The sequence below is a fragment of the Leptonychotes weddellii genome, chromosome 12, assembly GCF_054177405.1.
Source record: "Leptonychotes weddellii isolate Sample4059 chromosome 12, ASM5417740v2, whole genome shotgun sequence".
NCBI lineage: Eukaryota > Metazoa > Chordata > Mammalia > Carnivora > Phocidae > Leptonychotes > Leptonychotes weddellii.
In genome coordinates, this window is record NC_138380.1 from 74,464,561 (window position 1) to 74,482,232 (window position 17,672).

Here is a 17,672-nt window from a genome sequence, read left to right on the forward strand (position 1 = left end):
TCTAAAAAAAAGTGTTGTGGCTCAGATAAACTCAGAAGGTTAAGAGTGGGGATAAGCTACTTATATATTTTCTGGAAATTAGGTAGCATTCTTAAGCGTTCTGCAACAGGGGGCACCTGGGTGGCTCAGTTGGTTAAGCATCTGCCTTCAGCTCAGGTCACGATCCCGGGATCCTGGGATCGAGCTCAGCATCGGGCTCCCTGCTCCACGGGAAGCCTGCTTCTCCCTCTCCCACTCCCTCTGCTCGTGTTCCCTCTTTCACTGTGTCTCTGTCAAATAAATAAAATCTTAAAAAAAAGAATTCTCTAACAGACATGAAGTCAGAAGTCACAGATTGAAAACCTTGTTGATTTCGTCTTGCTCAAGTTAATTAACTTCTCTGAGCCTTTTCTGGTCTTACAGTTACTTTGGTATTCAAGTAAGAACATACGCATTTTATTCAGGACTTTTTCAGTAAGTAATTGCATTTGAATGAGTTAGATTAAGCATATAAGGAGCCTTTTAGAAGGGTACTGAAATGAAGGGAATTTTAGAAACCAGAACAGCTTTTAGAAACTTAGGGATGAGAACTGGGACTACAACTGGTTCACTTTGGGTCACATGCCTAGTGACAGGAGACTAGGACTGGTCAGGCTCGAGTCTATGCCAGGGAGGACTAGGACTGGCAGCTCTCCTAGAGCCATGAGGTTCTCAAGAGGGCAGACTAAAGAAGATGCCAGTTGAGTCTAAAAAAGATATCACAAACAAAAGTCCTAATAAATAAAAACATTAGCAGATAGGAGTGAACACTTCCCATGTCCTGGACATTGTTCTAAACATATCTCACATAGTATGTAGAGAGATGCTTGAAGGAAAACCCAGGCTATGCACAAACATACTATTAAGATGTAGTGTGGGAGAGGAGTGGAAATGAAAGGAACTGGGCTCAGATGATGGAAGAGCCGTGTATAGGAGGCTAAGTTAAATTTGATTTTATTGACAGGTGAGAGCCAATGCAGGTCAATGCACAGGTAACACAACCGCAATTCTGTTAGGATCACTGGCCTGGATTAGAGAAGGGAGAAATGGGAGGTGGAGAATTTAATTAATAAACTATTTCCTGTGCAAGTTAAGCAAAAACCTGCTTTCAGTAGGTGGTCGTAGGAATGGAAAGAAAAATAAAAAACCAATGAGGCACTGGAAAAGTAGAATTGTGAGCAAGATGGAGATGAGGGCTAAAAAGTTCTAAGTGGCTAAAAAGTTCTCCACTAAAGGGCTGAATCAATGATGGTACTGAGTGGCCACACCAGGAGGTGAGAACTAGTTTAGTGGTAGAATGATGAGGAATACGGCTTGGCGCATGTGGACCCAGAGCCAGCGGCACCTTCTCAGAAGCGGGTTATCAAGCAGGCAGTCCTAAATGTGACACCATAGCTCATGAGGAAAACTTGGGGCCGGAAAATTTACTCAAGCTTCCGCAGTAGATGAAATTGCAAAAAGATAGCAAAGATACAGGAGAAATGGACATTCTAGACAGATACTTAAATCTTCAGGCAAAGTGTGTTTAGTCAACAGGTTTGTAAAATTTTAAAAATTTGAATTTATTAGGATTTATTAGTAACACAATTACACAGAATAAAGTTCAGGAATTCACCAATGATGGTAACCAAGATGTGCTTCTTTGTGGCTTTTTAAACAGTATTTCTCATGATTCAAATTTATTCATAGTATAGGTGAATTTCATACATAGCTTCACAATATGGATGTTACAGGTCTTCCAACGGTAAAATTAATGAAAACATATCTTTCATGAAAGGCACATAAAGAATCTAAACTAACAAATTTAAGAAAGTGACAATTTTGAATTTCTTTACAAAGAAGAAAAACAAATCCCCAAAATAGAACAGGTGAAAATGTAGTCTGTGGTTACCCACACCGCCCCCCCCCACACAAACACTTCAAGAAATACACTTCAACAAAATGACAGCACATAACTCAACTTAGAAACTACTTATCCACGAAGCTTACTGAAGGACTTCTTCAAGATGAGGAAACAAAACAGAAGGAGGGTAGGGAATGCTGTTCATGTTGTTGAAATGAGGTCACAGAGACACATTGTGAGGAATCAAAAGAAAAGACTATCAAAATTCAATATCGAGCTGACATGTAAGACTTATTTCAGGACACATACAATCACTGACTTTATAAATACTACTACTCATTTTCTAAGTGTAATTGCCTGTTTCATTCTCAGAAATAATAGCACAATTTAAAAAGATATTAACTCAAGCAAGTGGAGGAAATTTGAATAGTCTAAAGGAAGAAAGTAATTTTAATATAGTGTGATAATTTGAAACTAGTTACATATATGAACTTAAAGCTTGCATTATATCAGCAGCAGAAAAATGAAAGGTCTTTCTTGTTATCTTCCAAATAAGGAACTATCATGTATACTAGGTACAAGGGATTTCCCAAAGGAAATACACAAATGAATGTCTCAAAATTCATTATGCAGACATATTTTTTACCCACAAAATGCTCTCAATAATCCACCTAAACTTAGTTATAAATAAAAATGTAGTTATTTAAAATGTATAAAAATTAATCTGGCATCACCTTTAAGGAAATGCATGAATACCATCCAAATATTAAAATTCAAAGTGAAAACAAACCAACTGAATAAAAATTGTTTATAGTAAGTCTAAGAGAGTATATCCTCAGAAATCTGAAATTTTAGTTTTTCAAACCAAATCCAATGTAGAATCAGATCAGCATGCACTCTTAAAAGAAAAATTAAAATGCATACAATGTTTACATAACTGAACCAAAGGCAGGTATATTCATCCTCTTAAGAACACTTCAATAAAACACACTGAATTTAAAGAACAAATCATGTTATTAAAATAGTCTGTGCAATGTTTATACAAATAACTTTAATAGGATTATAAGTATACATATAATCAAGATAAGGACTGCAATGTTTCCTATTTTTAATTACTATACTTAAAAATTTACAGGACATGAACATAAATAAAGCTGTTTAAAACTGGCAAACACAGTAATAGTCTGTCATTCAGTACAAAGTACTTAATATTTCTGAAATGACCAAAGCCATCACACTAGAATCTTAAGTTGCCACTCTTAAAGCCTAAAAGTAGTGTGGAAAACTAAAGTTATAAATACATGTATACATACATTTGCATATTTACACTTACGCAGAAATCATCAATACACTAGAGCCGAGCGTTAACACTGCCCTTAGTTTCACACTGCAAGACCACCTCTCACATTTAAGAAAGATCCTTCTGTTCCTTTCAGTTAAAAAAAAAGACACAACAGAACAACTTTGGTCAGGTCCCAGATGCATTGCCATATACTACATTCTTGTGTTGCTGCAAGACTCTAGTTTAGAGAGATCCACATATAAGCACTCATTTGGTTTGAAAATGCATTTTTTCCCATTAACTGCAAGACTCAGAAGAGACCACAATCTTTTAGATTATTTTTTATGATGACATCTGTTACAGCATCAAAAACAAACTGCACATTCTTAGTATCTGTGGCACATGTGAAGTGGGTGTATATTTCCTTTGTGTCCTTTCTTTTATTGAGGTCTTCAAACTGACACTGAATGTATGCAGCTGCCTCTTCATATGTGTTTGAGCCTGAGATGGGAAAAGGCAAGAAAAACATAAGGCGAAAAGTTAAAATGAGTACATGGCTAAGCAAAATGGACCTGCAAATACTGAAGTCCGTTTCATACATACAAAATATGTGGATTCTGTCACTGTGTTTTTCCTTCTGGGATGAGAGAAATGATTTCTTCTAAATGAAAAGTACCCAATGTTAATTACCTTTTCATGACTGTCAGTCAGCCTTTTGAAAAAAAAAAAAGTATGGTATTCCATGCTCCCCAGGGTCTTTGTCCCTGCCAGATTCAAATACCAGATCTCCCTTTTTTCTTCTCCCTTATATGCTCCATCCCAACACCGAGCCAACTCCCTTCCCTGATGGTGGCATGCCATTTCCTTTCTAGTCTAGTGGTTGATCAAGAAATATTGGCTGAATGCTTATCAGTACTTTTTATTCCCTTTTCTCTATACACATTAATCAGCTTTTCCCATTTTTCTTTATTCAAAAACTGGACATGGGTCTCCAGTGTGGCTTACGGCCATGAGGTTAAAGACTTCTGAGTACAAACACTCCAGAAGTGGTCCGTATCTAAAGACAATCACATGCATGTTCTGTGATGCAGCAATATTGTCTCGGTGTGCCCTGGACAGAACCACATACATATGTTCACCAGAAGACCTATAAAGACTAGTCATAGCAGAACCAATGTCTACTTTAGGAAACAACCCCAAAGTTCACTGATTATAGACTGGCAAATCTTGTATATCTGTACAATGAGCTGCCATACAGTAATGAGAAATGAGAATCAAAGTACTATTGCTATGCACAACAACATGAATGACTTCCAGAACCATACTGTGGAACAAATGAAGCCAGACACAAAAAGAGTATAAAACTGTACGATTCAACTGATGTTTGTTTGGAAAAAAATGGAAAACAATCAAAATTAATCAATGAAGATGGAAGTCATAATCACTGTGTGTGTGTGGGGGGGAGGATTGTGATCACTTAAGACTGAGAGGCATGATGGGGTTTCTGGGAACCTGGTAATATTCAGATTCTTGATCTGAATGGTGAACAGATCTGTATTTTCACTTTTTAAAATTCAGTGAGCTTCACATTTATGCTAAGTGTGCATGTATGTATCTATTTTATATGTGTACATACAGAATACCTCAAAGATGTTCCATTTGGGGAAAAAAAAGGTGAACTCTTTTGCAGTAACAACACAAAATTATTTGCTTGGCTTTCAAGGTCCTGCTACCCAGCCCACTTGGTAAAGCTATTCTGACATCCTCTCCTCCACAGCTGTGGTTCACTCCATGTCAGGCCGGACCCTGTACACCAGCTCCCACCTGTGATACTCGAACATGCTTCCCCTCCACTGGACTTCACCAGTTTCCATATCTTGGCTTTTGTAAATGCTGCTGCAACTGATATGGGGGTGTGCATATCTTTTTAAGTGTTTTCATCCTTTTTGGAAAGATTCCCAGAAGTGGAATTGCTGGATCATATTTCAATTTTTATTTTTTGTGGGGCTCTATACCACAGTGGCTGCACCAATTTATATTCTCATCAACAGTGCAAGAGGGTTCCCTTTGCTCTACATCCTCGCCAGCACCTGTTACCTTTTTGATAATACCTATTCTAACAGGTGAGGTGATAACTCACTGTGTTTTTGATTTGCATTTCCCTGATGACTAGTGATGGTGAGCACCTCTTCATGGACCTGCTGGCCATCTGTAGGTCTTCTTTGGAAAAATGTCTATTCAGATCCTCTACCCATTTTTTAGTGGATTGTGTTTTTTGCTATTGAGTTAGAGTTCTTTATAGGTTTTCAATATTAATCCCTTATCAGATACATAATTTGCAAATATCTTCTCCCATTTTGTTGATGGTTTCCTTTGCTGCGTAAAAGCTTTACAGTTTGATGTGGTCCTACTTGGGTATTTTTTGCTTTTGTTGTCTTTAATTTTGATGTCAGATCCAAAAAATCATCACTAAGACCAATGTCAAGGAGCTACTGCTTGTTTTCTTCCAGGAGTTTTATGGTTTGGAGTCTTCATTTTAAGTTTTTGATCCATTTTAAGCTCATTTTTGTGTATGGTATAATACGGTGTTCTGGTTTTCCCAGCACAATTTATTGAAGAGAATTTTCCTCATTGTATGTTCTTGGCTGTAAATTTTTTGATCATATATGTGTGGGTTTTCTTTTGGGCTCTCTATTCTGTTCCTCATATATATGTGTCTATTTTTATGCCAATGCCATACTGTTTTGATTACTATAGCTTTATAATATAGTTGAAAATCAGGGAACATGCGGACTCTAGTTCTTTCTCAAGACTGCTTTGGCTATTTGGGTCCTTTTGTGGTTCCACACAAATTTTAGGTTTATACTATTTCTGTGGGGAAAAAAATGCCACTGGAATTTTGGTAGGGATTGCACTGTATCTGCAGATTGCTCTGGGGAGTATGGGCATTTTAACAATATTTTTCCAATCCATGAACATGGAACATCTTTCCATTTATTTAGATCTTCTTCTGCTTTTTTCACCAAGGTCTTGTGGTTTTCAGTGTAGAGATTTTTCTCCCCTCAAATTTATTCTTAGGTATTTTTTTCTTTTTAATGCAATTGTAAATAGTACTGTTTTCTTAATTTCTTTCTGATACTTCATTACTAGTGTATGGAAATGCAAAATGTTTCTGTATATACTGTGTATCCTGCAACTTGACTGAATTCATTAATAGTTTGGTAGAGTCTTTAGACTTTAGAGGTTTATATATATATATATATATATATAAATATCATGTGCACATAGTGACAGTATTCCTTCTTCCTTTCCATTTTGGATGCCTTTTCTTTTATTGTCTAACTGCTCTGGCTAGGACTTCTAATACTATGTTGAATAAAAGCGGCAAGACAGGGATTCCTTGTTTTGTTCCTGATCTTAGTGGAAATGCTTGCAATTTTTCATTGTTAAAGTATGATGTTAACTATGGGCTTATAATGTATGGCCTTTATATGCTGAGGTACATATATTCCCTCTGTACCCACTTTGCTGAGTTTTTATCATAAATGAATGCTGAATTTTGTCAAAGGGTTTTTCTGCATTTGAGATAATCAAGGCTTTTATCTTTAATTTTGTTAAGGGGGTATATCATGTTGATTTGAAATGTTAAACTACTCTTGTGTCCCTGGAATAAATCCCACTACCTCATGGTGTATGATCCTTTTAATAGATGCTGAATGCTGTTCACTAATATTTTGTTGAGGATTTCTGCATTTATAAAGTTCATCAGGGATATTGGCCTAGAAGTTTTTTATGTCATCCTTGTCTGGTTTTGGTATCAGGGTAATGCTGTCCTCATAAAATGAGTCTGGAAGTATTCCCTCCTCTTCCATTGTTTTTGCAAGAGTTTTAGAAGGACTGGCATTAATTCTTCAGTAAATGTTGGTAGGATTCATCAGTAAAGCCATTTGGTCATGGACTTACTTATGGGAGGTTATGATTACGAAGTAATTGGTCTGTTCAGATTTTCTATTTCTTCATGACTCAGTCTTGGAAGGTCGTATATTTCTAGGAATTTTTCTACTTTTTCTAGCTTGTCAAAATAAGTTTACATTTTAATTTAACTCTTTCACGTTGCTAGCAGACCACCATATGCTTTACAAATCAAAATTTAGTTTATCAAATCACAATAAAGTTGGTATTCTGAAATCCTAAAGCAATAAACTGTGTCTTAATGAAAGAAGTTAATGCAACCTATCAATTAAAAATATGTTTTGGGAAAACAGCTTGCACTGAGTGCATAGCTCAACTTGCTGTATATATTATGGGTAGTTAGCTCTTGGCACTTAGCAGTCTAACTACAAGATACATGAATAAACTCATGAGCACATTTCTCAATCTGATTTTAATTAAGATTGGCAAGGATGTGGTGGGAGGGTGCTATCTTTTCTTCACGCGCTAGAACCATCATGTATAAAGGCAGGTACAGGTGATATAACCTGGTTTACAAATGGAGACCTGCGAGGGGGGTGGTAATAGAATTGAAAGGGAGATCGAGGCGATTTGAGAAAACAAAACACATGGGTTCAGTTTGAGTTTCAGGTGCTAAAAAACACGTACATGTACAGCAGCTGGAAACGTAAGCTTGAGGCTCTAGAGAGAAATGAGAATCGACCATGGAATTTAAATGTTGAGAATAAACAAGACTATGAAAGGAGAGTGCACTGAAAGATCACAGGTTGCAGATGGAATGTGGTGAAATGCCAACACATGGATATTTAAGTAGAAGAGGGGGAATAGTTTCTTATTCAGAAACTCAATATGTAAACCAGACTGAAAACGAAGTCCCTCTGCTTTAATAAGAGAGATGTTGTGTGCGTGTCTGGGCGGCAGAGAGAAGCGTCTCCGTTCCTGGCACCCACTTTTCAACAGCAGCCCAGGAGATTGCAGTGAACTCAACGAAAACCAAGTTTTAACTCAACTTCTGATTTCACGAATGGGGTACTGAGACCCAGGTAAATTAACGGAAAGACCACGGCTGTACCTCAGGTTCTCCTTTTCAAAGTGCGAACCATCTCCCGCAGCAGGGAGATTACAGGACCATTAACAGTCTCATTACCAGGGCTGGGATTTCTTGTGAACCTTTGCCTGACTCCCCCAAAAAGTTAACTCACGGATTCCTTCTTCATTTATCCCCTACAATTACCGTTCGTGTTCCTTTGTAGTAACATGTTGCACTGCTTTTTTTATGAGTACATCTGTCTTTGAGGTTAGACTGTGTGCACACACCTATCTTACCGTGCATCACACATACCTGTCACGAGATCTGGTCAATGGACGAACAAATCAGTATTTTAAATGAGTCAACATAGAAAATTGTCTAACAGCTTTCCCATATGACTAGTTATTTTCAATCATCTTAGCTACACCTCAAGGAACTACTTGTCCTTGAATGCAGTTTAATAATTTCCCTTAAAGGTAAGAATTATTAAGGCAAAGATTCAAATCTATAATTGAAATTTTTGCATTAGGGTGACTTTCCCTAGAAATACATGACTTGATAAGTTATCCAGAGAGCAGAATACCTGCATATTCTGGATAGCATATAGTGAGAGGGCTCTTTTTGATTTTTTCTTCGAAGAGATCCTTCTTGTTTAGAAAAAGTATAATAGATGTATCTGTAAACCATTTGTTGTTACATATGCTGTCGAACAACTTCATGCTTTCATGCATTCGATTCTGTAACAGAAAAGAATACAATCAATTTGTCACAAGGGCAAGGATTTTGAGAAGCATTACTTTTAAAAACATAATAAAATAGAGCTTAGTCAGCTAAAAACCAGCATACCACAAAAACACATTTCTGCCATTCAGGGACAAGTATGCTTGATTACAGGTGAGATGAATGTATACACCACTCATCACTTTTTGCATTCAACCAGTGCTCAGAGTGTCCACTATGTGTCACTCTGCCTGGGGACACCCTGCTTGCAGGACCCTGCAATCTAGAGATGCCAAGTGCAAACATCTGGAGACCTCACTGTTATACAGGGAATCGAAGTTTCCATTAAAAGACAAGGAGAGGTTTTTAAAGATTAATAAATTAAACTGAACAAGCTGAAACACAATTAGCTCAACACTCTATAAAGATAATGGTGAATTAGGGAAGGAAAGCTCCAATCCTGCTTCCTGCCCTTCTAGTGTCTGTGGTTTCTAAGAGGACATGGATACATTTTATAGCGCCAAAATGACAAAAATGGATGTGTGATGGTATAGTGTACCTACTGCACTGTAATTGTATGTGCCTGATTTTAAAAATACAGAAGTGCCATTTTGGGGCGCCGGGGTGGTTCAGTCGGTTGGGTGTCTGTCTGCCTTTGGTTCGGGTCATGGTCCTTGAGTCCTGGGATTGAGCCCCGCACTGGACATCCTGCTCAGAAGGGAGCCTGCTTCTCTCTCTGCCCCTCACCCCGCTCTCATGCTCTCTCTCTCTCAAATAAATCTTTGAAATGTCACTTCTGTATTTCTTTTTTAAACTCTTTTTTTTCCCTAACCTGTACTAATGTTAATTTAAAATGACAGAATTTTAGATTTCTATTTAAAAATATTTCCTCTAGATTAATGGTACACTGGAACACATCTGAAAATTACATGTCAATAGCAAAATATAACCTGGATCAAAGATTACAGAGCTGACAGAAGTAACATTTAAGAAAAATAAGCATTAGACTATTATGGGAACTAACTTTACTTTCAGTCACTATGTAGATAACCAGATACCGGAAATGCATAGTTAAGCATATAGGGTTGAAGTGAGATTAACTCTCAGTCTTTTCTTATTTTGGGGGTCCATCCCTGCTTCTTGAGTGAGCGTAACTTCCCTTTTATTATATAAACAGAAGAGCTAGAGAAAAAGAAAGAGCCTGAACTTTTAAATAATTCACGCATTAGCAAGAATTACTCAAGAATTAAAAATTCTTGGCAACATCTCCAGCCCTTCATATTTCACGCATAATTTTCAACAGTGGTTCTACTTGCCATCTCTTCATCTTCAGCTAGAACCAGGTCATAGTCACTCAGCGCCACACAGAAGATGATGGCAGTCACTCCTTCGAAGCAATGAATCCATTTCTTCCGCTCAGATCTCTGTCCTCCCACATCAAACATTCTGTAAGAGAAAGAGTGTTTGACATCACATTAAATGTTCAAAAGCTCTGAGGGGTTCTATACTATCATCAAAAAAGCTCCAAATTGCAGGGGGATGTGGGATGGGAAGAAAGGAGAACATTATAGGAGGAAAATGATGTCACAAATTGGTTTTCGCAAAGGGGAAACAAGTTTGGTTTTTAAAAATTTTTGATTGAAAACAAAGCCCAAAATACCCTCAAAAAAACAACACATTCATTAACATATGAGAACAGTTAGATCAGAACATTAAAGCAGATATAAATGAATGGACTGCACTCTGAGTAAACACTGAGAAGTCACAGGAAGCAGCCAGGCAATGCGGAGATAACAGAGTATATTCAATTTGCCAAAATCACAGAACATTAGAGCCACAGGACATGGTCCCCTCTTCCCACTACAAAATGTTTCCTGTCCCTCAGAGGCAACAAGTAGGACTCTGACATAGAGAAGAAACCTTATTCCAGGTAAGAAAAAGCTGAGCAAGAAGTGGTATTTACATGGGGAACACAGGTTGTGTAAATTAAAAAGTAAAACCACGGTATCGAAACAAAAGAAAGAGATGAAATAGGAGATCAAAGGGTTAAGACTACTGAATAGTCTTAAAATTTAGAGTGGGAAAAAAAAAACCGTTCTACCATATACCATAGTAGACCATTGTAGCTTAGTGCAGGGTAGTAACACAAACAGTATAAAGACAATGACCTTTTCATCTTTTCCTTATAAGAGTTTATTAAGCAAAAGTTGAAATCCACATAGATTGTTATGCAACCTAGAAATAACCACTTATATAATGGAAACACGATGCAAACTGGTACAATCTAAAAGGCTCCATTTATCTCGATGGCACACTAATTAAAATAGTCCCTATTTAATTCTCAGGCAAAAAGAATTTCCCTGCAGAGTAGTACTGGCCTATAAAACAAATCTGAGTTCATCAACTAATATTGTTACTTTTATCATCATTTAAGTGCCCTTCATTCCATTGGGTTAATGAATTGTTAAGTATGCTATATCACAAAAGGATTCTACCACACAATAAATTAAAACGGGTAGGACACAAAAAAGGGAGCTTGTGATAAAGATCAAATAAGAACAAAATAAAAACTTAAAATGATTACTGATCTGTTAAACTGCCAAGGAACACAACTGGAAAATAAGCTTACCAAAAAGACTTTACTTTAGATAACTTCTCTGATCAAATGGCATATATATCCCAACCACTCAATATAAAGTAACAACCAAACCCATTCCAACCCACAATTTCCTTCTGTGATGGTGAGTTTTATGTGCCAATTTGGCTAAGCAGTTATTTAGTCAAACACTAACGCAGGTGCTGCTGTGAAGGTATTTTACTGCTGTAGTTAGCATCTCTCATCAGTCGTCTTTCAGTGAAGAAGCTTATCCCTGATGTGGGCAGACTTCACCCATCCAATCAGTTGGAAGGCCTTAAGAACAGAAAAGGTCTCCCAGAAGGAAAAGAATTCTACCTCAAGAATCCAGCATCAGTTCCTGTCCGAGCCTGCTGTCCTGCCCTACAAGCCTGCACTCACCAGCCCCCATGGTCATAGAAGTCAAGACCTTGGAACGGATAAGCGTGACTGATAGAAATTTTAGCACCCCCAGTGGGGTGCTACTGCCACAAATACCTAAAAAGGTGAAGCAGCTGTAGAATTGGGTAAGAGGTGGAGGCTGGAAGAATCTTGAGTTACTCAACAGAAATAGCCCAGATTGCTTTGAAAAGATGGTTGATTAGAAATACAGACATAGGGGCGCCTGGGTGGCTCAGGTGTTGAGCGTCTGCCTTTGGCTCGGGTCATAATCTCGGGCTCCTGGGATCGAGCCCCGTGTCGGGCTCCCTGCTCAGCAGGAAGCCTCCTTCTCCCTCTCCCACTCCCCCTGCTTGTGTTCCATCTCTGTCAAATAAATAAAATCTTCAAAAAAAATTTTTTTTAAAGAAATACAGATATAGAAGGTAATAATTTTGGAGATACTTAGGAGTGAAAAGGATGGTGGGATCCTCTCCTATCTTAGAGGATATATGTATCATCATGAACACGATGTTGGGAGATACATGAATGTTAAAGATGTTTTTGATGAGTTCTCAGAAGGAATTGAGAAAACATGTTCCTGGACACTGGAGAAAAGGCAAGTCCTGTTGTAAAGTCACAAAATCTTTGCTAGACTATGCTCTAAGACTGGGTGTTAAGAGATGAACTTGAATATTAGTTGAAATTTCCAAGCAAAGTGTGCAGGGTATGGTTTTGTTTCTCCTTGTTGCTATAGTAAAATAGAAGAGGAAGGAAGGAGAAACTGAGGAAGGAGCCATTAGGCCCAGAGGAATCAGGGAAGAAGGCCAAGTGACAAAGGCCAAGGAACACCGAGGATTTCCAACCACTACCGGAAGCAGAAAGAAGCAAGAGAGGATTCTTCCCTAGAGCCTTCAGAAGGAGCACAGTCTTGCTGACATGTTGATTTCAAATTTCTAGTCTCCAAATTTCTGTTGTTTTATGTCACCTAGCTTGTGGAAATTTGTTATAGCAGCCCTAGGAAATGAATATATCCCCCCTACCTTGCTTTATTTTTCACTATAGTGATTATTACCTCCTCATAATTATAGTTATTTCATCACTCCTCCCTCCTTCCCAACAATGTAGAGACAAAGACTTTGTCGTACTTCATAAATATTCGTTGAATGAATGAACTATGTCTACAGAGTATTTTTTTTTTAATTTTTTTTTTTTTAAAGATTTTATTTATTTGAGAGAGAGAGAATGAGACAGAGAGCAGGAGAGGGAGGAGGGTCAGAGGGAGAAGCAGACTCCCTGCCGAGCAGGGAGCCCGATGTGGGACTCAATCCCGGGACTCCAGGATCATGACCTGAGCCAAAGGCAGTCGCTTAACCAACTGAGCCACCCAGGCGCCCTATGTCTACGGAGTATTTTAAAACACCTTCAAGGAATAATAGACGAGCTTTCCTAAGTTCAAGATCTAGGTCTTCTAGTTATGCTGTAGGAATGTTGCATATAAGAGAGCTTTAACTTGATAATCAAGTAATTTACAGAAGAAATCTCTAATTTAGAAATGAATGAAGGTCATTCATATATTTGTCATAAGCAAAGAACCTTTCATCTAAACCAGTACTTCTCAAATGTTAGTATAAATCAGAATCACCAGGTGGATAAAGGTGATGCGGCTGATCTGGGGACCATACTTTAGCATCACTGGTCTAATTCATTAGCCAAGGAGAAAAATGACTAAAATCTGATGTTACAAATGACTGTGAATAAGGCATTATTCCTTTTTCACACATACATTAGAATTATCTTCAAATCCTGAACTATTTTTTTTTAAATTAACCAAAAAGAACAAAATTATAATACGTTCTCTTTCATACGAACAGATGAGACTTTCTTCTAGCATCAAATAGGGGAATGAATTTGAGTTTTCTTAGATTTCTTTTTTTAGGGGGAGAGGGGAAAGTACTGAAGATTCTGAGATGTTCTGACATTCTCAGGCTGTCATCTAACACTTCCGGGACCAAGACTGGTACAAAGCTAGCTGACCATATAGGCCTATCAACCTTATAAATATACTCCAAAACCCATTTCATATTTATAGTACTATAGAAAAGGAAGACACATTTGTCTTATAATTTATAATAGAAGGGATGCTTTAATTCTATATTTGGCAAAAATATTAGAGTAAAATTGTTGATTCCTTAAAGCAAAATAATCCACGTAGACACTTTCCACAAATGCCTAGTCACAGAAGTGATAATATACATTCTTAAATTATAATGCTTTATTGCCTCATTTCGAATTTAATTCCAATTATACCAAAACTAAGCGAAACTGAAATTTTACATCAGCTGTTAAAATGAAACAATGAATTACAATACAAAACACGCAAAATGATAAACACACTCAAGAGTTCCCAGTAGAATTATTCTAAGTATATTTCTGCCCTCATTCTTCTGAGGCTCATTTAACATATAAAAAGCAAAGTCAGAACCATATGCTAGCAATGATAGTAATTTAACAGAACTCAAATCCAAAATAAGATAAAGTTTATCTCAAGTTCCTTACAAACCTATGTTTAAGGCAGCAAGTGAAAACAGTAACTAAACACATCCTGTGAAATTCTACCTCACCCAAGGAGACTAAAGATAAATGGACTTCCTGGGAACATCATGCTGAGAGCCAGCTTTACTGAATCCCAGCACTTGTGTGATGATGAAATGACCATTCTGAGAAACCGAGGCTAGAAGTGAAGAGTATGCTCTGGAAAGTGAATGTTTAAGGTGAATCTAACCAAGACTGAAAGTGAATTTTGTACAGATTGCTTAAAGTGCCGAATGACTGAACGTACACTCCCCCCCGCCGACAGAGCTCTGCCCTCTTCATTTCCCTTAGAGGCAATAACCTCATTTATGTGTACACTTCTGACAATGGGCAAGATTGTAGTGCTCTCTGCTAAGAACTTTAACCAAATGGCCCCTTTACCTACTAGGGTAACCTAACTCAAGAATTTGCACTTGTTAACCCTCAACTCCATGCATTTTCTCCTCAGACTACATTTGTTAGAACAAAGCCATTATTTGAACAATTTAAGTTTGCTTTTTAAAAATAAGGCATTTAAAACAGTAAAAAAGCTAAACAAAAAAAAAATCAGAATCTAAGTTAAAAAAAAAAACTTGGAACCCTCATTTTGAGAGTGAGTTTCCTTAGATAAACAGGACAATAGTTCCCAGATCAGACATACCAGACTATTTAAATATTAATGTTTTACTATTCCCGACTTTGGTCATTTAATACCCTAAAAATAATAAACAGATTAAAAGAAAGTAAATGATTTTGGTTAAGAGCTATTGCCAGAAGCCAAAAACGTCCACTGACAGATTAAAAACTGGTGAAAACAGAAAAGAATTAAAAGCAGATGAAAAACACGACCATGTATTAAAGTACAAAGTTACATGGTCAGATAAAGTAATTATGATCTATAATTCTGTTTTAAAAAAGCAGGGCCATGTTTAGGGGCATTTTTGGAGGGAAGCTGCCATGGAAAATTAAAATTCAATTGCAGTTTTCTGGAAGATTCAATTACATGAACCACTGAATGTGGGACAAAATGATAGTAACAAATGTATTTAAAATACTTATGGAAGGGGGGCGCCTGGGTAGCTCAGTCAGTTAAGCTTCCGACTCTTGATTTCAGCTCAGGTTATGATTTCAGGGTCGTGAGATCAAGCCCTATAACGATTTTCTCACTCCCTCTCCCACCCCGTCACATGCACCCATGCTCACTTGCGTGTGCTCTCTCTAAAAAAATAAAATACTTATGGAAGGAATCATAAGTACAGTTGCATGTATGTAACTGTACTTCCCACAACTTATAACAGTTAGCTTCTTTATGAATATTTTTAATCTTTGACTAGGAATCTTTAGATGCTTTCAGAAATTCTGCTTTATTATTACTGTTTCAGAGCATTAAATTGAAGCAAAGTCCAAAAGTTTTTCTCATACTTTAAAAAAAAAAAAGAGGAACATAGGTCTGTAAATTAATGTTTCACTGAACTTCCCTGAGTCCAGTGCATTACGAAATGAGTGTATTGGACAAAACGAGCTCCAAGATCCCTTGCATTTCTAAAGCCTATATACAATTCAGTGCTTCTCTGCTCAAACCTCAGTAATTTAATATTTAGTACACACTCTAAATTAAATGACATTTTTCATCATGAAAAAGTGCAAACATGTTTGCATGAATAAAAATTTTCAGGAAAATTTTTAAAAAGGTACCCTTCATTTTTAATATTTCCATAAAATAAGCATAATCAGTAAAATTCTTTTTACCTAAAAATATATAGCAACACTTTCTCCAAATATACAATATCAGAGCAATATTTTCCATTTAGAAATAAAAGCCAAAAACTATTTTTATTTAAAGCACTTTAAAAAATATAGACAAGAGATTTGCATGGCCATTTTTTCTTAATAAATATATAAATATTCCTAAGAATGTTTCTTGTCCTCTTTCAAAATATTCTTTGTCCAATCACCTAAGAAAAGTGTTTTGTAATTTCTAGCTCAGTTTTTAAAAACTTTTATTAATTCTACCTTTCTTTACTAAATAAGGTGTTTTATACCTAAATTTGTTAAGTGATATGCTTTGAAGCTACTCACTTAAAATGAAGATCTTTGAAAGTAAAATGGGTTTCAACAATTCCTGTCGTTTTCACTCTGGTTCTGAGAACATCCTGTTGAGTTGGGATATAATTTGGTTGTGCTATTCTGTCCAAGTCATTCAAATAGCTGAGGAAATAAACAAAATATGCTAATAGTTAATATAGCCATTAACGATCATCTACATCAAGGATTAAAACATTCTGATGCATGCAATATTCCAAATTATTGGAAATTTTTACATTTCTCTGTAATGATGTAATAATACAACCAATTTAAGTTTGTATGTTATACAATTTCCACTGAAATGAAAATGTTTATACTTCTCCAGCCACAAAGCTCTTTTAACATTTTCTAGGCATTGTGTACTTTGCTTCCTCAGGACACAAATTAGTAATTCCCCTTGTTGGAAACAGAATAACTTCTTAAAAACCACACACAAGCAACTGTACACTAGGAGTTTGTTTCTTGAAATTCTTTATCATACTTTTTTAAGGTAGCACTGTGTTTATTTTCCAGACATTACTCTTGCTGAGGATTTAGAAAGTCTTAAGTTTTTGAGAAAGCAATGAGTAAACCTCTAGCCAAAGGCCGAATTCAATGCTGTTCCTTTTTAATCAGATTTAAGTCACACACAGGGAAACACTACACATGCTCTTTTACGGCCTCTTCCTAGCTCCCTAAATCAATATTCACGTTTTACTTCTCACTGATTTTAGTTACCCACCCATTCAATACTCCCTGCCAATGATGCCAAATACGCTGTGCTATTAAAATGTAGTGGTGTCATTTTATATAGTAAATGATGTTACAGAAAGTCCAGGTATGGAGAGATGAATGTGAACTTGAGTGGTTAAAGAAGCATTCATGGATGGTGAGGAGTATAAATAGAAACCTGAACGATGGGACAGAAAAAACAGTGCCCTCCACATCAGGGGAAGTAGTCAAATAGTATGGAGGCAGGAAGAGTCACACCTTGTTTCTCAGAAAGCAAGGCCCCCAGGAGGTGGTGCATACATTCAAGTGAGCAGTCTGGAATTGATCCTAAGGTCAGCTGAGCGTAGGGAGCATCCCTATGGTGTTTTCTGATACTAGAGGGGAGTGGTCAAAGATAATTTAGAAGATATACATCTATGTTTATTACAGACAGGCACCAACTACTACAACTTTGGTATTATCCTCT

The 17,672-nt window shown here is 36.9% G+C and overlaps 1 protein-coding gene across 2 annotated transcripts in view; it reads right to left on the bottom strand.

The window, feature by feature from the left end:
• Nucleotides 1-1,555: 1,555 nt before the first annotated feature.
• Nucleotides 1,556-17,672, bottom strand: part of GNAI1 (G protein subunit alpha i1) — an 84,360-nt gene continuing 68,243 nt past the window's right edge. For both annotated transcript variants that reach the window (XM_006732952.3, XM_081800641.1), the window contains 4 exons: nt 16,490-16,618; nt 10,161-10,290; nt 8,708-8,861; nt 1,556-3,644 (listed from right to left, as the gene is read on the bottom strand). In XM_006732952.3, the coding sequence (XP_006733015.1) occupies nt 3,454-3,644; nt 8,708-8,861; nt 10,161-10,290; nt 16,490-16,618 (604 nt within the window). In that variant the 3' untranslated portion in view covers nt 1,556-3,453. The remainder of the gene's footprint in view (nt 3,645-8,707; nt 8,862-10,160; nt 10,291-16,489; nt 16,619-17,672) is intronic.